General features: G+C 49.5%; 1 protein-coding gene across 2 annotated transcripts in view; it reads right to left on the bottom strand.

Moving 5' to 3' along the window:
* The window catches only part of ABCC9 (ATP binding cassette subfamily C member 9), a 976,112-nt gene that overhangs the window by 483,907 nt on the left and 469,419 nt on the right, over positions 1–22,786 (bottom strand). For both annotated transcript variants that reach the window (XM_029600177.1, XM_029600176.1), the window contains exons 20-21: positions 22,677–22,757; positions 12,482–12,619 (exon numbers count right to left, since the gene is read on the bottom strand). In XM_029600177.1, the coding sequence (XP_029456037.1) occupies positions 12,482–12,619; positions 22,677–22,757 (219 nt within the window). The remainder of the gene's footprint in view (positions 1–12,481; positions 12,620–22,676; positions 22,758–22,786) is intronic.

Here is a 22,786-nt window from a genome sequence, read left to right as displayed (position 1 = left end):
AGCTGGCTCGTGTCCACAAAATCTAAATTCAACAGTTTGCAAGGCCATGGACCCGGCGGACGTGGCTGGCCTAAAGGCCATCCCTGGAATTGCCCAGCATCTACAGCAGCAACAGCTCTGCCTAGATGTCCTGACGGTAACCGAAGAGAGACTGGCCAACCGCCTGGATGCCTCACCTGCGGCAGCCCTTCCTGCACTGGTTTCCTTGCCTGATTCTGGACTGGCGACCCCCACACAACTGCTGGTGCCACCCAGGTACTTGGGGGAAGCGAAACAGTGTTGCAGATTCCTCAACCAGTGCTACATACGCTTTACTCTGCTGCCTTCTCAGTTTCCGACTAACCTAGTAAAGACCAGCTATATCGTGTCCAGAACTGTGAAGGACTTCAAAGGGGCGTGGGATAAACACTGTGGATCCATAAAGTCAAGAGGCCGCCAATGAAGAGTGGGTGACTCGCCAGAATGATGGCTACTGCCTGGAGACAATACCCTTATTCAATAAACATACACATGGTTACTGTGACTCCAACATCACTCTAAGCTTCAACAGCAAGAGGAAATGTGGAAAAAAGGATTTGCACTCACAAAGACGGGAGTAGCTGGCTTGTTACGGCGGTTACTACCCCAAACCAAATATCCAAATTACTACCTCCACCTTCCTCTATTCCTGATGCCTTTCAACTAGCTTGATCACTCCATTCTTATACTTCACTTTCAATGCATATCCAGCATAGTTCTCTGCTTCAACAGCAGGGGAAAAGAAAAACTGTTACTTCACACATCCAGCAGAGCTCTCTGCTTAAACGGCAGGGGAGAAGAAAAAAGGGTTCGCACTCACAAAGCGGGGAATAGCTGGCTTGTTACGGCGGTTACTACCCCAAACCAAATGTACCTGATACTTCACTCTCGAAGCATATCCAGCATGGCTCTCTGCTTCAACGGCATGGGAGAAAGACTGATACATCACGAATTTCCAGCATAGCTCTCTGCTTCAACGGCAGGGGAAAAGAAAAACTGATACTTCACGCATATCCAGCATAACTTCAACGGCAGGGGAGAAGAAAAAAGGATTCACACTCACAAAGCGGGGAGTAGCTGGCTTGTTACGGCGGTTACTACCCCAAACCAAATGTGCCTGATACTTCACTTTCGATGCATATCCAGCATAGCTCTCTGCTTCAACGGCAGGGGAGAAGAAAAAAACTGATACCTCACGCATATCCAGCATAGCTCCCTGCTTCAACGGCAGGGGAGAAGATAAACAACCATTAAGGGCTGTATAACATAATCTGGGTAAAAACAAATAAGCATGGGTGTAGCTTGCTTATTGCGGCGGTTACTACCCCTACTACCTCTAACTAATCAAGCTAGATATTTCACTTGGATGCAGCTCCATCACCGCTCTCTACATTAATGGCGGGGGTGGAAGGGAATTAGAACCAAGAGCTAAGAGAAACAGATAAGTATGAGAGAAGAAATGAGGGAAGCTTGCTGGGCAGACTGGATGGGCCATTTGGTCTTCTTCTGCCGTCATTTCTATGTTTCTATGTTTCTATGTCCTTGCTTGACAGGAAGCCCCTGGCCGGGGCCTCCCCATTGTGGGAACGTAAGGATCCCATTCTTAGAAACCTGGAACAGTTCGTTTCTGCCTTTTGACATATTTTTGACGAGCCTGCCCGCTGACCTATAGCGGTTGCCGAGTTACTTCAGTTACGACAAGGCACCTGTTCCCTCGCAGAGTACGCGGTTGAATACCGTACGCTGGCCACCGAACTGGACTGGAAGGATGACAGTTTACATGGTATATTCCTGGAAGGAATGTCCTCACATCTCAAGGACGAGTTAGCAGCAAGGGACCTTCCAGATGATCTGGATAGCTTGATCGACCTGGCAGGAAGGGTCGACCACCGAATCCAACATCGGTTCCAAGAAGGGAAGTCCGGCCGTAGAACTGGTAACTCAGGGTCTACATTTCCTCGACCTGTACCCTCTTCTCCTGCTTCCATCAGCGCCCAAGGGGTTGAACCCATGCAACTGGGATGAGGCCCGATCTTGCAAGAGGAAAAAAGACGTTGCCGCACTCAGGGTCTGTGCTTTTACTGTGGCAACAAGGGGCACTTCCTAGCCCAGTGTCGGGAGCAGCGGGGAAACACCAGAACCCAGATCTCATCGGGGAGCTGACCCTAGGTAATACCGCTTCCGCCTTCCCTTGTACAGTACCGGTTACCCTCAGTTACCCCGGAGGTACCTTTGATATGCTGGCCTTGGTAGACTCCGGAGCAGGAGGAAATTTCATCCTCTCTGACCTTGTTCGGCAGTTACAGCTTATGGTCCAACCCCGACTTCCTCCACTCCGAGTTTCTTCGATCCATGGCACTCCTCTTCCGGGGAGCATCTCCACTTGCACCAAACCCTTGATGCTATGTACTGGTCTCTTACACTCTGAAGAGATCGCATTTCTCGTACTGGAGAAATCCATTCACCCCATCATCTTGGGCTTACCCTGGCTCCGGAAGCACTCCCTCGTCATCCACTGGGACACTCTCCAGATCGCATCTTGGGGTCCATCCTGTTTTACCTCCTGCCTGGTGACGATCCCTCGACCCAGTGTGCCACTTCTGACCACGCCTATGTCGCTTCCACCACAATATCAAGATTACTGGGATGTCTTCTCGAAGGAGAAGGCCAAACTGCTCCCCGAACATCGGCCCTTTAATTGTGCCATAAATCTGGTCCCTGGTACTATGCCTCCCAAGGAGTGGGTTTACCCCTTGTCGCTCTCGGAGACCCGAACCATGTCTTCTTATATCCAGGAGAACTTGGAGAGGGGCTTTATTCGGCCTTCCAACTCCCCTGCTGGAGCCGGGTTCTTCTTTGTTGCCAAGGACGGGCCACTCCGACCCTGTATAACTACCATGGCCTCAACGCCATCACACAATGGGACAGATATCTTTTGCCTCTGATTCCCGAATTGCTAGACTGGCTGCAAGGAGCTAAAGTCTTTACCAAGCTGGACCTCCGGGGCGTGTATAACCTGGTAAGGATACGACTGGCGACGAATGGAAGACCGCGTTCAATACCAGAGACGGGCATTACGAGTATTTTATCATGCCCTTCGGCTTATGCAATGCTCCAGCAGTTTTCCAAAACCTTATGAACGAGGTATTACGGGATATGTTGCATACCTCCATCATAGTATACCTTGACGATGTATTGATTTATTCTAAGGACCTGTCCACGCACCGCACAAATGTGTGATAAGTGTTACAGAAGCTTCGGGACAACTGTCTCTTCACCAAGATAGAGAAGTGTGAGTTCGAACAAGAATCGTTACCCTTCTTCGGATATATTGTCTCTTCCACGGGCTTCCATATGGACCCAGATAAGGTAGCGGCCATCAAGGATTGGCCACAACCAGTAGGGGTCAAAGTGCTACAACGCTTCCTTGGCTTCGCCAATTTCTACCGCCAATTCATACCCCATTACTCCCGAATGGTGGCTCCGCTCACTGCCCTTACCAAGGAGGGTGCCAATGCCAAGAACTGGTCTCCGGTGGCGTTAAAGGCCTTCCAGGAGCTGAAGGAAGCTTTTTTTCTAGATGTCTGCCTTCATCACCCTGATCCTCAGCGTAAGTTTATTGTAGAGGTAGACGCATTCGACCTCGCAGTGGGAGCTGTCCTGAGCCAGATATCCATGAGGGGTAAACCCCCTACCATGCTCCTATTTCTCTTGGAAGTTCTCACCTGCTGAGAAGAATTACAGTATAGGAGACAAGGAGCTATTGGCCATTAAGCTCGTGTTGGAGGAGTGGCGCCAGTGGCTGGAACGGGCACAGCACCCCGTGATTGTTTATACAGACCACAAGAACCTGGAATTCCTGTGCCGAGCCCAGTGTCTCAACCCTCAACAAGCCCAATGGTCACTCTTCTTTAGTCGGTTCAACTTCCTCCTTCGATAGAGACCAGCTTTCAAGAACGTCTGGGCAGACACCCTCTCTCACACTGCGGAATCAGAGGATATCCCTAATCCGCCTCGATATATCCTCGACCCCGCTAAGGTCCTGCTAGCAGCATCGGAGGTGGTCCCTACGGGTAAGACGGTGGTACCGGTTTGCCTGTGCAATAAAGTTTTGTCATGGGCCCATGATTCTTTAACCGCAGGTCATTCAGGGGTTGCTCAGACCTTGGACCTGTTGTCAGAATACTACTGGTGGCCTCAGGTCAAGAAAGATGTCCGCCTTTATGTTGGTTCCTGTCCGACCTGTGCCCGACAGAAGCCTCTGCCTGGCCAGCCCTGGGGGCTTCTCTAACCATTACCCATTCCCACCAAGCCCTGGACCCATTTGTCTACCGACTTCATAGTGGATTTACCGCCCTTAGAAGAGAAGACTGTGGTATGGGTCACGATTGATAGATTTTCGAAGATGGCCCATTTCATGCCCCTCACTAAATTACCAATGGCACCTGAGCTCACAAGTCTCTTCACCCAGCACATCTTTCGCCTACATGGACTTACTCTCCATACTGCCTCCGACCGGGGCTCGCAATTCACGGCTAAATACTGGAGAGCACTCTGCAAGAAATTTGGGGTCCAGTTAGACTTTACAACAGCTTTTCACCCTCAAGGAAATGGCCAAGCAGAGCACATGAACCGGACCTTGAAAGCTTTCCTCCAAGCCTTTGTGGGAGACCTACAAGACGACTGGGTGGCTTTATTGCCTTGGGCAGAATTCTCCTACAATCATCATAGGCATTCTGCCACCAACATGTCTCCCTTCCAGATCATCTATGGGAGATGACTCAGACCTCCTTTGCCCCTGCCTTTGGCGGTGCCATCGCCAGCCGTACAACTCACTGCCCAACAGTTATGGAATCTTTGGGGTTCCACTCAAGAGAAACTACAATGCATGGCAGCCACTGCGAAGAAATACGCCGATCATCTATGACACCCAGCTCCTGCATTTCTCCCAGGGGACAAGGTATGGCTGAGTACCAGATACCTTCGCCTGCGGGTTCCTTCTATGTGCCTAGCTCCAAGGTACATTGGTCCATTTGCAGTATCGGAACGGGTGGACGTCGTCTCCTACCGCCTCTGTCTTCTATCCACGCTAAGGATTCATAGCATCTTCCATGTATCCCTGCTCAAGCCTTTGGTCTTGTCAGTCTTCCACAACAAGTCCCCTGAACCCGCCAGCCCTGTGGCTCAGGAAGACACCATCTATCAAGTGAAAGAGTTGTTGGATGTGCGATTTCATCATAGAAGTTGGGAATACCTCCTTTCTTGGGAAGGCTATGGCCCTGAAGATAATACTTGGGAGCCTGCCTCCAATATTTTGGATAAGTCTCTTCTCCACCAGTTTCATCTATGCCACCCTGCTAAGCCGAAACCCCCAGGAAGAGGGCATAGAAGGGGGTTACTGTTGCGCCTCTGACCCACGGACCCCCACGGGCCTGCCCCCCACTCACCGCGGGTTGCCTCGCGGCAGCAGCGGCATCCGTGAGGCCTGCTCGGGCCTGGCTGGCTTCTCTTCGCAGTGCTCCCTCCGCGAGGGAGACTCTGCCGACGTCCTCTAGCTCCACCCCTCTAGGCGCGCGCACGCGCTGGGGTACAGGTTTTAAAGGGACCAGTGCGGGAACCTGCTGCTCCACCCCCAAAGGACGTCAGACGCCGGCAGGGATTTAAACCCTGCAGCCAGTCCGGTTCCTCGCCTTGTAAGGAGGTTCTCTCTGTTCCAGAGGTTGCTAGTTGCTGTTCCTGGTTCCTGACTTCGGCTTCTGACTTCGGCTCGTCCACTAGCTTCTGACTTCAGCTTCTGTTCCTGGTCCGTGACTTCAACTTGCTCTCGGTGTCCTGTTCCGCTACGTCCAGGAGCCCTCGCCTAAGTCCCAGTGGCTTGGGTCCTCACGTGCTCCTCCTGGGGGAACCTCGGGCTTTCAGTGGTGAAGTTCCAGTTGGCCTCCTGGCTTCAGCTTCGGTACTCCTCAGGATCCCGGGATTCCTCTTCAAGACTCACCCACAGGAGACCTCACGTAAGTCCAAGCGGCCTGGGTCCTCAAGGGCTCCTCCCAGGGGGACCTTGGCTTCCAGTGGTGAAGATTCAACCAGTCTCCTGCCCCGTACCACCTCCCAGCTTCGACCTCCACTGTGGGTCCTCACACAGTGTGCCATCACCTGTTCGAGCTGGCTCAAGGGTCCATGAAATCTAAATTCAACAATGGGATCTATTTACTGTTTAGGATCTTAACAGATACTTGTGAGCTAGATGGGCTATTGTTGGAAACAGGATACTGGGCTTGATGAATCCTCACTCTGACCCAGTATGGCAATTTCTTATGTTCTTAAGGTAGATTTATCATAATAAATGGTACACTCCATACTCAGTTTCTGTGTATGTTCCAGAGGATAATAATTTAAAATTTATTTCTAATTTCCTAAATGTTTTATTTTCTCTTGTAGAAGGTAAAGTATTGATAGGTAGAGACTAATATGATGGAAAACCCTAACTTGGATAAGTTCAATGGATCTGTTGCGGTCCCGGGCCGTGCCCCGGGTCCTCCACCTACCTCGGGGGGCGGCCCGGGCCGTTTCGAGTCTTCCCCGGGGCAGTCGCAGCAACCCCCGGGCCTGCAGGCCTTCCAACGCGTCTCTCCCTCCTAGGAGGAGCCCCGCGCGGGGAGGAGCCCCAATTAAAGGGGCCAGCGCGGGAAAAACCTCAGCTGCACAGAGGATGACATCAGACGCCCTCAGGGTACAAGTACCCTGCATCTAGCTCTCCTCTGTGCCTTACAACAAGGTTCCTGGACTTGTCCTGTGTTTGCTGCGATCCTGGTTATCTTCGTCCCGCTTCTGCCTGCTCCCCTTGCTGTGGATTCTTCTGGCTCTGACCCCTCGGACTGGCCTTGGACCGCGTTCTGGCTCTGACACCTCGGACTGGCTTTGGACCGCGTTCTGGCTCTGACCCCTTGGACTGGCTTTGGACCGTGCTCTGGTTCTGACCCCTTAGACTGGCTTTGGACCGTGTTCTGGCTACGACCCCTGGATTGACTGCGGACCGCTCGCTGGATACGAACCCCTGGACTGGCTGCTGACTGTCTCTGGAATCCGACTCCTGGATCGACCTTGGACTACCTTCGACCTGCTGGAGGCGCCAGCCGTCCGGACCCCATGACCTGCAGGAGGCGCCTGCATCCGGACCACCTTCCATCTTCAAGGAGTCACCTAAGTCCCAGCGGCCGGGTCCCTACGGGCTCCTCCTGGGGGGACTTCGGTTTCCAGGGTGAATCTCCAAAAGTCCCAGTGGCCAGACTCCTAAGGGCTCCTCCCAGGGGAGTACTGGTCTCCAGGGTGAAGATTCTTCTTTCACCAGGGGTTGACGTCAGCCATCCTACCAGTAGGTACGGAGTCTTTGGTCGCATAAGGCTTCACCGTAGTCCAATATCTAAGCCTGCTCTGGGTCTCCGAACCGCCTCCTGGTTGGGACTCTTGCTGTGGGTCCTCATAGCACTCCACCTTCTGTCCCAACTGGCCCAAGGGTCCACGAACATAACAGGATCATCATTACACTCCGCTCTTTATTGTGTTCAAATGGAATTTGGGGGGGTTGATTGACATCTGGACCTATGTCCAGCCACACAATAGGGAATATACTTACTTTACTCCTACTAATACCTACTCAGGGACAGATTACATTGGGGGAGTAGATACCTAATTGTAGATATAGCTGCACAAATTGGGGTAATTACATGGTCCGTCCATACACCTGTCCTAGTCTCCTGTTTCATCCATTGAACAATCCATCTGCATAGAAGATGGGTCTTTGATGATTCTCTTTTGAAAGATGATGATAATGTGGTCACCATAAAAAACTGTCAAAGAATATTTTGCATTTAATGAGCTCATTGATAGCCACAGGAATTGTTGTGGCCGCCGGCCGCAGCCGCCTGTGGCCGGCTCAACTCATGTCATATCATGCTTGGCTTTCCACTCCCAGAAAACTCACGGCAGTGGCCAGCCACTGCCACCACGTTCCTTCTGGCTCCCTGTGCTCCACGTGGCAGCTAGGACGCCACCGACCAGTGTCCCAATCCTGGGTCTCCCTAGGTGCACGTGCGCGCCATCTGTCCTCCCTTTAAAGGGCCAATGGCGGGACCTGCAGGCTCGTCCCCGACTGATGACATCACAGGCCCAGGATATTTAAAGACCACCTCCAGCCACCACTAACCAACTTAGCAATGAGTTCCCTGGTTCCTTCTTGGTGCTTGCTCCAGTACTTCGGACCTGTTGTTCCTGCTCTACGGATCCCTGTGCCTCACATTGGTATCCTGTCTCCACGCTTCCCGCTCCTCGGAGCCTGGATCAGCGCTACCTCACCTGGGACTCTTGTCTCCGTGCTTCCCACTCCTCGGGACATGACTCAGCGCTACCTCATCTGGGACCCTGTCTCTGCGCTTCCTGCTCCTCGGGACCTGGTGCATCACTTCTACATCGGAGATCCTGTTTCAGTGCTTTCCCTCATCAAGACCTGGCTCAGAGCTGCAACATTACTGGACTTTGTCTCTGTGTCCCTGCTCCTCGGGGCACCTCTCAGTACTTCTACATTGCAAGGTCCTGCTATTATACTGCCGTGTCTCAGGCAGCTCCTCTGTGTTACTTCTCTACTCATACCTGCTACAGTGGATCCTCCGCTCTAGCCCTGCTTCAGCCTATCAGAGCACAAGCCTCAACTCCTGCATCTCCTCTCCTCAGGGTCACTCCCACGTGGTCCTGCTCCATTATCCTCGGAACTGCAGTGGCCTGTCACCCCTTGAGGCCTTCTCTACCTCTCCCCCCGATAGTATCTCAGTCTTGGACTACCTAACCTTACTGACATTCTCTGCCTCCAGTCTCCTACTCTCTCCGGGACCAGCCACACAGAGGTGCGCCTAAAACCAGCTGGCCCCGGCACCCAAGGGCTCAACCTGTAGGGAACGAGGGTCGGTACTGACGAAGCTCCTGTTTGCCTCTGTTCCCGACCAGCCTCGCCTCCCGATGGTGGGAACCTACGGAGCCCAATTCCTCAGGTAGCATTAACCCCACCTTGGGCCAAGGGTCCACAAATCCTAACAGGAATATTGTTTGGAATGCCGAAAAGGGAGTGATTAGAGGCCATATTATTGCTTTTAAAAAATGTTCTCAACAGGAACAGGAAGGCAGAAGAGAACAAACTCCAAGGGGAAGTTAAAATTCTGGAAATTCAAAATGCAAATTGCTCATCAGAGGCCCTAAAGAGAAAATTACATAAATACAGTTTTAAATTGCAAGGTCATAACCTCTAAAAGGTATTACTAGCAGAAAGTCTATGATTGGGGAATAAAATGGGCAGATTATAGCTTGGAGATTAAATTCCCTTATGGTGAACAGATATGTTAAAGAACTAGAGATGAATGAGGGGGAATACAACAATAACCCTCTTGACATATAAAAATCTTTTGTTGCATACTACAGTAAATTATACTTGTGTGAGTCAACTGGGATGGAATCACTTATAGAGAACTTCCTTCAGGATGCTGGTTATTCCTTTCTAACAGATGAGGATCACTCCTTGGAAGAAGGGATCTCTCAATTTGAGATAGATCAGGCAATCAAAAATTTAAGGGCTGGGAAATCTCCAGGTGACGATGCTTTCACCCTCAACTATTATAAGACATTTGTTCCAATTCTTCTTCCTAAATTGGCTGGGATTTATAATAGCATATTGCAGGGAGATAGTCTGTTGAAGTCTAAGATATTGGCCTCTAGTGCAATGATTCCCAAGGAAGAGAATAATCCTCAAAAATGTGGCTCATATAGATTGATATCTCTTCTCAATTATGATGTGAAGATTTTTGCAAAAATCTTTGTGAACAGAATTGAAAAATGCATAAATCCCACCTGGTCCTTAAGAAAAATGAATTCATAAGGACCAGATGGAATTTATGCAAAGCTGACAAGGGCCAGAGAATATCAGGTGAACAGTCAGTTTGGTATGTAAGGTCAAAGTACAAAACCTTGGACACTGAAAAAGCATTTGACAGGATTGACTTGTGTGTCTTGTTTGCTACTTTACAGAAGATGAATTTTGGCCCCAACATGCTTAAATGGATATCCAGTCTATATCATGTTCCCAAAGCACATTAGATTTAATGGAATTAAGTCCTCTACTTTCAATCTGGTGAGGGGAATGAAACAGGGATGCCCCTTTCCACACTATTTTTGCACTCTTTCTAGAGCCACTGTGCAATAAGAGACCACCTGGGTGTTTGTGGGATGGATGGACTCCAAGGGAAAGAATATAAAATTGCTCTATTTGTGAATGATGTTCTTCTTTTTGTAAGGGATCCAGTCCATATTTAGAAACAATGAATAAACTACAGGTAATTGCAGATTAGTTAACCTTGTTAAAACTGAACTCTTGGATCTGAGATTGTCCCCAAAAGTAGGTATTTTAACCCCTATGGGAGGGCCACCTACTAACTCGGGGTGGGGATTAGGTATGAGCGTCGGGGGTTGGGGGCCACTTTCGCATTCCACATGAGACCTATGGACTGAACAGTGGTCTCTAGTGCAGATTTGCTGGCCGTCGGAGTGAGGACGCTCACTCCAAGCGGAGATTTGGCCAACGTTCTCTCCACCTAGCATGTTGTTGCCCAGGTAGAGTGTCCATCAAGCTAGGTAGAGAGAACGTTGCCCAAACCACTTCTTGGAGTGAGCGTCCTCACTCCGACAGCCAGCAAATCTGCACTAGAGACCACTGTTCTGTCCGTAGGTCTCATGTGGAATGCGAAAGTGGCCCCCAACCCCCGACGCTCATACCTAATCCCCACCCCGAGTTAGTAGGTGGCCCTCCCATAGGGGTTAAAATACCTATGTAGGGCATAGGCACTATAGTAAGTCTCTCTCTCTCTCTCTCTCTCTCTCTCTCTCTCTCTCTCTCTCTCTCTCTCTCTCTCTCTCACACTCACTCACTCTCACTATTGTGCACCGTGATAAAAGAAACCAGCAAATATTGTGCCCTGGGGAAACATCGCATGCGGCGCTAATGTTTTCGTGAATGGCGAAAACATCGCCGCACGCGATTTTTCCCCACTGCACGAAAGAAGCCTCATTTGCATTGGTAACGCCCCCTAATGCGATATTGGAAAATAAGGCCCTTAGTGATACCTAGAAGTCCAAATCTCAAGCAATTTAGATAGACTGCTTTAAATTATCTACCTTTGTTGATCTGAGGATGTGATTAACCTATTCTCTTTCCTGGTTGGGTAGAATATTTACAATAAAGATGAATATCCTTTCCAGGATCTAACAGAACTTAGCGCACACTAATCATGAAATTAAGGAAAAACAAAAAAATCCCAACAAACCATTTAAAAAATGATATCAAGCAAAAAACAACATGAAATTAAAACAATACAAAAAAAGTACATTGCATATCCCTAGAGTTCAAGAGTTTTACTGTCTCAAGTGTCCTACATTTGAAAGGTAAGTTGTAACCTGGTGCTTTCCAAAGGAGATCTCAGATATTTAAGAATATTGTAGGAGAGGTATGAGAATTTGGGTTCTGTATTTTGATTAATTAATGTAATGCCTCTAGGCAAAAACTTATGTTCAGTTTCAATGTAAACCGATGTGATCTGTATTTCAACACCGGTATATAAAAATCTAAAAATAAATAAATAAAATAAATTATAGGGACTAAATTCTAAACATTTTACAATGGGGAAAAGAAATTTGAGAATTGGAAGAAGGTTTACACTTTTTTCAATCTGAGTAACTGAAAGGAAAAGGAAATAAATTATTAAGGGATTGGTTTCCATAAATTCAGAGACTTTACTAGAAGAACAAGGTCACAAATTTAATAATCTATTCTTCATTATTGTTCATTAACTTTATTGAAAACTAAGGGCAGGATTCATCATTTCTCGTGGAATGATGAATCCCGCAAAAAGGGGGCGGGGCGAAGGGGGGTGCGGGCCTGCAAAAGGCCGCAGCCGTTCACACTGAGGTGGTGCGATTTCACTGGCCGCGGTTTGGCCAGCTGCAGTCTTTCACACAAATAGCACCACCACACTGCTGCCGGCAAGAATGTTCCTCACATTATCGCTGGCAGCAGTGCTGTGGCCGACTCCTCCCCTCCCGGTCATTGACATCCTATTGTACGCGAAAAGGCCCTTTTCACATGGGATAGGGGTTTATCGCGTATGTTAGGGCCTTATTCTGTGCATATTGGGAGATATGTGTGTGGCTGGGCTATTTTTAAAATGTGCTCGGCACGCATGACCTGCCACGTGCGCTCGCCGGGTTTTTAAAATTCACCCGTAAGGGTTTTAGCCATAGACACTAAATGGAAGAAAAGCCGTAGTGAATATGGCCATAGTATGTTATCACGTCATAAAAAATAACTTGGAAAAATTAATAAAGAACCATTTCATCTAAATAAAGAAAATATGATCTTCTAAATCCATACCCAGTCAGCATGTGGCAAATATTGTAGCTTGTGTGTCACCAAAACAACTGTTCTCTTGTCTTCCTGGAGGAACTTCAAGATTCCTTCCTCCATTAAATGATCACTTAAATGAATGTCTAAAGCAGAGAATGGATCATCCTGCAATGACAGTAAAAGAGATTGGGAGAGTAAAATCAGTAATTTTGCTTTTCAATTTTACCTGTTCTTTTAAGAAGCTAAAAAGAAAGTGAACTTTCTCCCATTAATAAATATGAGAACTCTCAGAGAAAAAAACCCTCTAGTTTCATATTATTAAAGAAAACAATCTGACTTTTTAAAAATATCACATCCTAATGCATTTTGGTTCTTGCATTTTACCAGTTAGGGTGAGGACTTCAATAAGTAGGAAGGCTGGAACAGGAATACCACAATATTATGTGATGATGATGATGATTACAGTAGCTTTTGAAAATATTGCAAGTCTCATGTGTACCCCTAAATGAAAGAATGCATATCTACTGAAGATATCATTCAAAATGACATATGTCATGCTTTGTAGGAGCACCATTAGCTTCTTTTGCCACAGCAAGTATTCTTCCCTAGATATAAGATATAAGAAGTATACTTGTACTGGTTCTTTTTAATATTTTTAATATTGGCTATATTTATATATAGGGGGCTAGGAATACTGTAAGTCTTTTTTTTTTTTTTTACTTTATATTCCACTTTTTGGCAGTTCAAAGTGGATTACATTCAGGTACTGATTGTATTTCCCTATATCCAAGGGCTTGTAATCAGGGACGGTAACTTTTAAGCAGGCATGCGAGCACACTTATACATGTGTATATGGGCATGTGGCATGATACAGCAATTTCATATCCTGCATGCACATATGCATGCATGTTATAAAATAGCCCTGGTGTGTGTATATGTGTTCCTAATTTTAAGCTTGTGCAGCTTTGGGACATGCAAGTGAGGAAATTTTATAACAGATGCATGTTGAGCCCATGACCAGTTTCATCAGTTCGCCCAGTCTATTGCTGTATCCTCTAAACCCCCCTGGGCTCTTTAGCCTGCCTCCGCCCAGTTAACCCAGAATCCTCAAACACTTCAGAGATGCCTGGAAACAGTTCTATTGAGATTTGCACTTCATCCATAGTAGAAGTAACTATATCTGGGCATGCACCCAGGTATGTAGCTACTTGCATGCATATATCTTGGCCCTGCTCTGGAATGCCCAAGTCCCACCCAGATTCCAGCCCTTTTTTCCCAAAAAGATATTCACACATAGGTACTTGTGCATGCATGTAGGCAGTTTATAAAATCAGGTCGACACACACCTGCCATTGGTCAGCCCCTGTCACATGGTAGGAGCACAAGATGGCGCAGGCCATCCATTGCTCCTGCCATGTGACAGGGGCTAACCAATGGCACCGGTAGCCCCTGTGACATAGTAGGTCAAAGGATATCGGCGCCATTTTGAATTCCGGCAGCCAAGGGTGTGAGTGCAGGAGATGGCTCCCGGACCCCCGCTGGACCACCAGGGAGTTTTGGTAAGGAGGGTGGGGGGTTTGTTTAAATTGGCTCCTTTAGACGGCCAAATAATTCAGCAAAGATTTGTTGTATTCGTGGGGAATCACAATACGTTTCACTTCCCCACGAATACAACGAATATGGCCCTATACGTTGCAGATTACCAATTTGTAGGGAACGAATGCACACCCTACTAGTTCATAGCCCACTGTTCTAACAATTAGGCTACTCCTCCACTCTTTCCTTTTAAGCTTTTCTACATGGTACAATACAATAGGGGTGTGCATTCATTTGCAATGTATTGGCAATCCGCAACGTATAGGGCCATATTCATTGTATTCGTGGGGAAGCGAAACGTATCACGATTCCCATGAATACAACAAATCTTCACCAAATTATTCAGCCGTCTAAAGGAGCGAATTTAAACAAAACCCCCACCCTCCTGACCCCCCCAAGACTTGCAAAAACTCCCTGGTGGTCCAGTGGGGGTCCAGGAGCCACCTACTGCACTCATGCCATCGGCTGCCGGTATTCAAAATGGCGCCGATAGCCCCTGTGACATAGTAAGGGCAAAGGCTATCGGTGCCATTTTGATTACTGGCAGCCGACAGCCCGAATGCAGGAGATCGCTCCAGGATCCCTGCTGGACCACCGGGGTCTTTTGGAAAGTCTTGGGGGACCCTCCTGACCCCCACAAGACTTGCCAAAAGTCCAGCGGGGGTCTGGGAGCGACCTCCTGCACTCAGGCCGTCAGCTGCCTGTATTCAAAATGGCGACAAAAGCCTTTGCCCTCACTATGTCACAGGGGCCAGCGCCATCTTGACCACAAGATGGCGCCGGCCATCCATTGCTCCTTCCATGTGACAGGGGCTGACCAATGGCACCGGTAACCCCTGTGACATAGTAGGTCAAAGGCTATCAGTGGCATTTTGAATACCGGCAGCCAACGACCCGAGTGCAAGAGGTCGCACCAGGACCCCTGCAGACCACCAGGGACTTTTGGCAAGCCCCTGTGACATCATAAGTCCCCTGTGACATTGTAAAGGCAAAGGGAACTGGCGCCATTTTGATTCGTGGTAGGCCCGATGGCCCAAGAGGGAGACATTGCTCGTGGGACCCTGCTGGACCACCAGGGGTTTTTAGTAAGTCTTGGGGAGGGATCGGGATGGTGGGGGGGGGGGGGGGTTGTAAGAAAGTAAAATTGAAGGGTTGGGGTGTTTTTTTTCGATTCGTTTTTTTCCCGATTCATTTTTTTTTTTATTTGTTTTCCGACTCGTTTTCCCTATCTGTGCCGACAAAAAACAATCTGCAGAAAAATGAAAATGTCAACGAAGTGCCTGAACCGAAATCTGACCCGATACGAAAAAACGAAGCTCATCTCTATTGCATAGGTTCAGATTCAACAAGGAAATTATACTGTTCCTATGCCAGCAGCTAAAGCAGGACCTGCAATCCACCATCTAAAAGAACCACACCTTGCCAGTATATTTCAAGTTCACTACCACCCTGGCCTTTTTTGCTACCGGTACCTTCCAGATACCTCTAGGGATCACTTCAAGAATCAGCCACCTCTCTGGTATAGATCAGGTCCTGGCTGCCTTACTGAGGAAAACACACACTATATATCCTTGCCTCACAGAAGAAGCAACATCATCAAATAATGACATATTTCTATCAATTTAATATTTACTCTCTTTCTTGTGGGCTGTTGATTGCACTCATATCCCCATGAGAGCACCAAGGGGAGAAGAGGCCACCTACCACAACCTCAAATGCTTCCACTCCTTCAATATGCATGTGGCTTATGATGCCAAGGGTATCATCCTGGATGTCGTGCCCAGATTTTCAGGATCCACTCATGATGCGTACATTCTCTCGCAATCAAGAATTCATGACCACTTCCAGGAAGGACACATGGATAGGGATTGGATTCTACATAGGATGGCACCTATCACTTTCACCACATACCAAATAAGCTCTCCCTCATATTTAGGTTAACCAATATCATTGGCCCTGGAGGACTATTCAGATCCTATCTTTTAAACTGTCCCACTCCCAAACTTACATCTATTTAACTCAGTTTTTTCTATGCCTTCTCCCCTACAGGTGATAGAGTCTATCCACTCAAAACTTGACTCATGATCCCAAAAGCTACCCCACAGATGACAGCAGAGGCTCACTATAACAGGACATGCTAGAAGACCAGAGCTGTCATTGAGAGAACCTTTGGTCTACTTAAAACACATTTCCGCTGTCTTCTCTACAACCCACCTAAAGACCGTAAGATCTTTCTAGCCTGCTGTATGTTACAAAACCTGGCCAAAACCAGATGCCTGCTTCCTCCAGATGTTTTGGTGGAGAATCAGAATGAAGAGGAGAGGGAGAAGAGAGAGAAGCTGACTCAGGAGCAATAGCCTGAGATACATCTCATGAATCAAAGGCAAAATATAGAGGAAAGGAGCTCTTGGATACAAAGACATTTTAGAAGGTGAATATATATTTATTTATAAGTTGTGCATAATGTGAACAAAAATAAAATATTGTGGCTTCCTTGACCAACCATTTTTGTGAGGTGGAGGAAGCTCACATGCATTAGGCTGCCCTAATCTTGAACTTCTCTACAGTGGAGTCCTGGCCCTGCTCACACTGCCCTCAGAGAGCACAGAACCTGGAGGCAGTATCACAGCAAGTCTGTAGGAGAATCCTGCAGAGAGGTGATGCAGGAGGCAGCATGGACTGTGGTGGTGGTTTGATGGGTGGGGATGGAGCAAGACATGAAGGTGGCAGTGGTACAGGTGATCCATCAGCCTGGTGAGGTAGCATCTAGGTGCATGGTACCCATGAAATGGAATGGAGCTGCTGTGGCTGCAATTGGCAAGGAGAGGCATCCTTTGCAGCATCTCTTTCCACACTGCAGTTTGGGTATCAATGAACTGGTGAGTGGCCTGTAGCTCATGCTTCATGCCCTGAATCTTCTCCCACATTGCCTCTCAGAGGCCCTTTACTTCCTTCTCACCACATATATCTCTACCAACACACTGATGTTCTGGTGGATCAAAAGCTCAACTGGCCACTGTCTCATCCTCTTGAAGAGAGACATGCTCCTGCTCTGATGAAGTGCTCTCCTGCTAGCTATCCTCAAGCTGCCCGGGAGGCAATGTCACAGCAAGGAGATCAACCAATGGGTCATATACCCCCGCAGGAAGTGCAGCAATTCAGTAATCTTCCTTGCAAAAGCTTTATGGATATATGTGTAACTGACCGATCGATTAAATGAACAGGATTACACTGACTGATTGATAGTAGCTGGAGACCGCCAGTGTTCTCAACCGGAAGGCGGCGACACCCGGCAGGGTGGATGCCCTATATAAGAAAACATGGCTTACCGTGAGTCGGTGAATCCCCATGTACGCCGGCAGCCGGGCGGGATGCTGAGTCCATCTGCATACACTAAGGAAAAGGAGATTATCAGGTAAGTAATCTCTACATTTCCTAGCGTGGATGGACTCAAAACGAATGGGATGTACAAAAGCTACTCCCGGACTGGGTGGGAGGCTGCCCGAGGACCGTTTAGGATTGCCCTCGCAAATGCTGTGTCCTCCCTGGCCTGGACGTCCAGACGGTAGAATCTGGAGAAGGTATGGAGGGAGGACCACGTCGCCGCTTTACATATCTCTGCAGGCGACAGCATCCTAGTTTCTGCCCAAGAGGCTGCTTGCGCTCTGGTAGAGTGAGCCTTGACCCGTAGAGGTGGTGGTTTTCCCGCTTCTACGTAGGCTGCCTTGATAACTTCTTTGATCCAGCGGGTGATGGTTGCCCGTGAGGCCGCTTCCCCTTGCTTTTTCCTGCTGTGAAGGATGAACAGGTGGTCCGTCTTTCGTACTGCTTCCGACATGTCCAGGTATCTGGACAGCAGCCTGCCAATGTCGAGATGGCGTAGAATTCGACCTTCTTCCGACTTCTTCAAACCTTCCGTGGTAGGCAAGGATATGGTTTGGTTGAGGTGGAAGTGTGAGACTACTTTGGGTAAGAAGGAAGGAACCGTGCAAAGATGGATAGCCTCTGGAGTGAATCTGAGAAACGGATCACGGCAGGACAGCACTTGGGCTCTGAGATGCGGCGTGCTGAGCATACGGCCAGCAGGAACACCATCTTCAAGGTTAACAAATGGAGGGACAGGCCTCGAAGTGGTCTGAAGGCGGGTCCCGCTAGAAACTCCAAAACTAGGTTGAGGTTCCACAGGGGCACTGGCCACTTCAGTGGCGGGCGAATGTGTTTGACTCCTTTCAGGAAACGTGAAACGTCTGGGTGTGTGGCGATGCTGTTGCCGTCACTCAGGGGACCGTAGCAGGATAGCGCTGCCACTTGAACCTTGATGGAATTGAGGGACAGACCCTTCTGAAGTCCATCTTGCAGGAAATCCAAAATGATAGGGATCTTAGCGGCATGTGGATTGGTGCTGTGAGTGTCGCACCAGGCTTCAAATACTCTCCAGATCCTTATATATGTTAGTGATGTGGAGAACTTGCGTGCTTGGAGGAGTGTATCTATAACCGGCCCCGAGTATCCTCTTTTCTTCAGTCTAGCCCTCTCAATGGCTAGACCGTAAGGGAGAACTGAGCTGGATCCTCGTGGAGGATGGGACCTTGCCGTAGCAGGTCCCTGTGTGGAGGCAGGGGTAATGGATTCCCTGCCAGTAGTCTTCTCATGTCTGTGTACCAGGGTCTTCTTGGCCAGTCCGGGGCCACTTGAAGAACTAGGCCTCTGTGCCGCTGAATCTTGTGTATAATGGTGCCCAGCAGGGGCCATGGAGGAAAGGCATATAGCAGGATCCCTTGAGGCCATGGCTGTACCAGGGCATCGATCCCCTGGGATAGAGGATCCCGCCTGCGGCTGAAATATCTGGGTACTTGAGCGTTGGACCTGTCCGCTAGTAGGTCCATGCCCGGCGTCCCCCACTGATCCACAATTATCTGGAAAGCTGTGGGCGACAGCTGCCATTCCCCCGGACTTAGGCTTTCTCTGCTGAGGAAGTCTCCCGTGGTGTTGTCCTTCCCGGCGATGTGGATGGCGGAGATGTCCTGGAGATTTGCTTCCGCCCAAGTCATCAGGGGGGCTATTTCTAGGGATACCTGTCGGCTTCTGGTTCCGCCTTGTCGGTTGATGTATGCCACTATGGTGGCGTTGTCCGACATCACTCTGACCGCTCTGTTTTGAAGTCTGTGGGCAAATCGCAGGCATGCTATCCTGACTGCCCGTGCCTCTAGTCGGTTGATGTTCCACCCCGACTCTTCTCTGTTCCATCGCCCTTGGGTGGTGAGTTCTTCACAGTGTGCTCCCCATCCGTTCAGGCTGGCATCTGTAGTGAGCAGGGTCCAGGTTGGGGAGGACATTCTTGACCCCCAGCTCATGTGGCCGGGCTGCAACCACCACCGTATCTGAATCCACACTCTGGCTGGTAGAGGTAGGTGTACTGTGATCGTGGGCTCCACCGAGATAGGAGGGCACGTTGTAATGGTCTCATATGCGCCCGCGCCCATGGTATCACCTCCAGAGTGGATGCCATAAGGCCGAGGACCTGTAGGTAATCCGAAGCTGTAGGCCGGGTGGCGCTCAGCAGGGTCTGCAGACGATTCCGGAGCTTTGACCTCCTCTTGGATGTCAGACTGACCTTGTCTTCCTGGGTGTCGAATCGGACTCCTAGGTATTCCAGTGACTGAGAAGGCTGTAGGGAACTCTTGTTCAAGTTTACTACCCATCCTAGGCTTTCCAGAAGAGCTATAACTATGTTGGTTGCCTGGTGGCTCTCCTCCGGTGATTTTGCCCTGATCAGCCAATCGTCCAGGTAGGGATGGACGAGGATTCCTTCCTTCTGGAGGGATGCCGCCACTACTACTATGACCTTGGTAAAGGTCCGCAGCGCGGTGCCTAACCCGAAGGGTAAAGCTCAGAACTGGAAGTGTTGGTTCAGGACTTTGACGCGTAAGTAGCGCTGGTGATCCCGATGGATTGGGATATGCAAGTAGGATTCCGACAGATCTAGGGAGGTGAGAAACTCCCCTGGCTGTACTGAATTCTTGACAGACCGCAGAGTTTCCATGCGAAAGCTGGGGACCCGTAGGTGTCGGTTGACTGACTTGAGGTCCAGGACGGGCCTGAAAGTGCCCTCCTTCTTGGGCACTATGAAATAAATGGAATAATGCCCAGAATTTATCTCCTCTGCAGGCACTGGGATTATGGCTTTTAGGGACAGGAGCCTCCGCAAGGTAACTTCTAGTGCCGTCCTCTTGAGGGGTGAACAAGGAGATTCCACAAACTTGTCCGGCGGGAGCCGAAGAAAGTCCAGGTAATACCCTTCTCGGAAGATGGCGAGGACCCACTGGTCCGAGGTGATCTCAACCCACCTGCGGTAGAAGAGGGTTAGCCTGCCCCCTATGGCTGCTACCCCCGGATGGGTCGGCTGATTGTCATTGCGGGGTACGGCCGGGACCCGAACCCGGGCCGGTTCCCCTCTTGTTGTGCTTAGTCCGAAAGGACTGGTTCCTGGCCTGTGGACGAGGTGCTTGGTAGGATTGAAGCGCTGAGAGTTTCTACCTCTGGATGGTCTAGGAAAAGGGCGCTGTCTCCTCCTTGACCTGTCTTCTGGTAGACGGGGCAATGGAGAGGCGCCCCATTTATTGGCCAGTTTCTCGAGGTCGCTGCCGAACAGAAGGGATCCCCTAAAGGGCATTCTCGTGAGACGTGTCTTGGAGGAGGAGTCGGCCGACCAATTACGTAACCAGAGCTGTCTCCTGGCTGCCACTGAGGATGACACTCCCTTGGCTGCCGCACGGACTAGGTCGGAGGCTGAGTCAGTGAGGAACAAGAGAGCTGATTCCATCTCTTCTCCTGGGATGTTGTTCCTAGCCTGTGATAAACAGGAACGCGTCACCATGGTGCAGCAGGTCGCAATTCGTAGGGACATGGCTGCCACCTCAAAGGCTTGTTTCAGAATGGCGTCCATGCGCCGGTCATGTGTATCCTTGAGGGCCGTCCCCTCTTCCACTGGAATGGTGGTGCGCTTCACAATTGCACTAACCATGGCGTCTACCTGGGGGCACGCCAGCAGCTCCTTGGTTGCCGGGTCTAAGGGGTACATGCCAGCCAAGGCCCGGAAGATGGTGAGGACCCACTGGTCCGAGGTGATCTCGACCCACCTGCGGTAGAAGAGGGTTAGCCTGCCCCCTATGGCTGCTACCCCCGAATGGGTAGCAGCCATAGGGGGTAGCAGCCTTTGAATGAGGCCTCCGGCGCATTCCATTCCAGATCGATTAGCTGTTCTGCTGCTTGTAGGAGGGGAAAATGGTGAGTCGTTTGGCGCAGGCCCTCTGACAGGGGGTTCATTCTAGGTTCCCCTGGGGTGTCATGGCCCGGGAGAGCCAGTTCCGACAGGCATTGAGCGATCAGGCCTGGGAGATCCTCTTTCAGAAAGAAGCGCCTCATGGTCCGATATGGTTCAATCCCCGAGGGAAGTTCTCCCTCCTCGGGGGGTTCGTCGTCTTCCTCAGGGCAATCTGAATCCCCATAAGTGGGGGTTCCGGGAGGCGAGTGGCCGTGCCTAGGCCTTGAGGGTCCAGGGGCCGGGTCATCCGGTGCGTATGGACCCGTTCGGGGAGCAGCCTGCATTGTGACAAAGGCATGAATCCCCTTGAATAATTCCACCCAGGAGAGCGAAGCAGGATCTGGCCTTAGGGGCACCAGGTCTCTCGGGTTCCCTGGCTGCTCACTGCTGCCTGCTAGGTCCGGGGTGTTCCCTGAAGAACCGGCAAGTGCGCTGGGCTGCGACCGGCCCTGGCCTGGAACTCCCAGGGCCTCTTCACATTGGGCACATAGGGAGTCTGCTTCCTCGCTCTGTGTGGCTCTGAGGTTGCATGCAGAGCAGAGGCTTATGCCTGATTCTGGAGGTGCCGGTTCCGCTGACGCATGGGCTCTCGTACGCTCCATCTCGTCTGTTAACTCAGCTGGAGTCTGCACTTTGTAATATGCATGAAAGATATGCGCCTACCAATATGCGCTTATCCACATGCGCCTTCTTTTGAAATTAAAAAAAAATTTTGACTCAAGTGTAAACCACTCCCCAGCCTCACCCCAAGAACATTTCTACTCAAGTAGGTCAATGCAATATTGGTACACGAAAAATGGGCACTCATGATTGAGTACCTGCTTTCCTAACGTACGCCCATCCACCTCTTCCATGCGTATGAAGCAGTAGGCAAATGAGCTGCTGTGTTAAAAAGGAGGCGCTAGGGAAAATTATGCATCCCATTCCCCATCCCTAGCGCCTCCTTGGCATTGGGCGCTGAGAGGAAGAGGCTGTGCATGGGTTAGGAAAATGGTTGCTCAATTTTACGAGCATCTGTTTTTCTAACCTGTGCACAGCCACATCGGCCTAACTGTGGGTAAGCTTTAGCACACAGAGGCCTTAGGTGCCTGGGTTTCCCATCTATCATGCAGTTTTATATGAGTTCATTTCCACAGGTGAAGTATTTTTTTTTACCTGCGGAAATGCCTTTTAAAATTACCCTTGAGATGTATTAAGTTAGTCCCAGTATCACTTGATATTTTTTTTTGTTTTTTGACCTTTATTTCCATATATGCTACCTTTAAAATTCCTAAAAGAAAATAGCAAAATAAATGTTCTTACCAGAAAAACAATGTTGGTATTTTGATAGAGTGCTCGAGCAACACAGATTCTCTGCCGTTGGCCACCACTTAAGTTAATCCCCTAATAAATATATAAACTCATAAATAACA

Source organism: Rhinatrema bivittatum, chromosome 4 (genome assembly GCF_901001135.1).
Source record: "Rhinatrema bivittatum chromosome 4, aRhiBiv1.1, whole genome shotgun sequence".
Taxonomy (NCBI): Eukaryota; Metazoa; Chordata; class Amphibia; order Gymnophiona; family Rhinatrematidae; genus Rhinatrema; species Rhinatrema bivittatum.
This window is presented reverse-complemented; position numbering and strand designations above follow the sequence as displayed.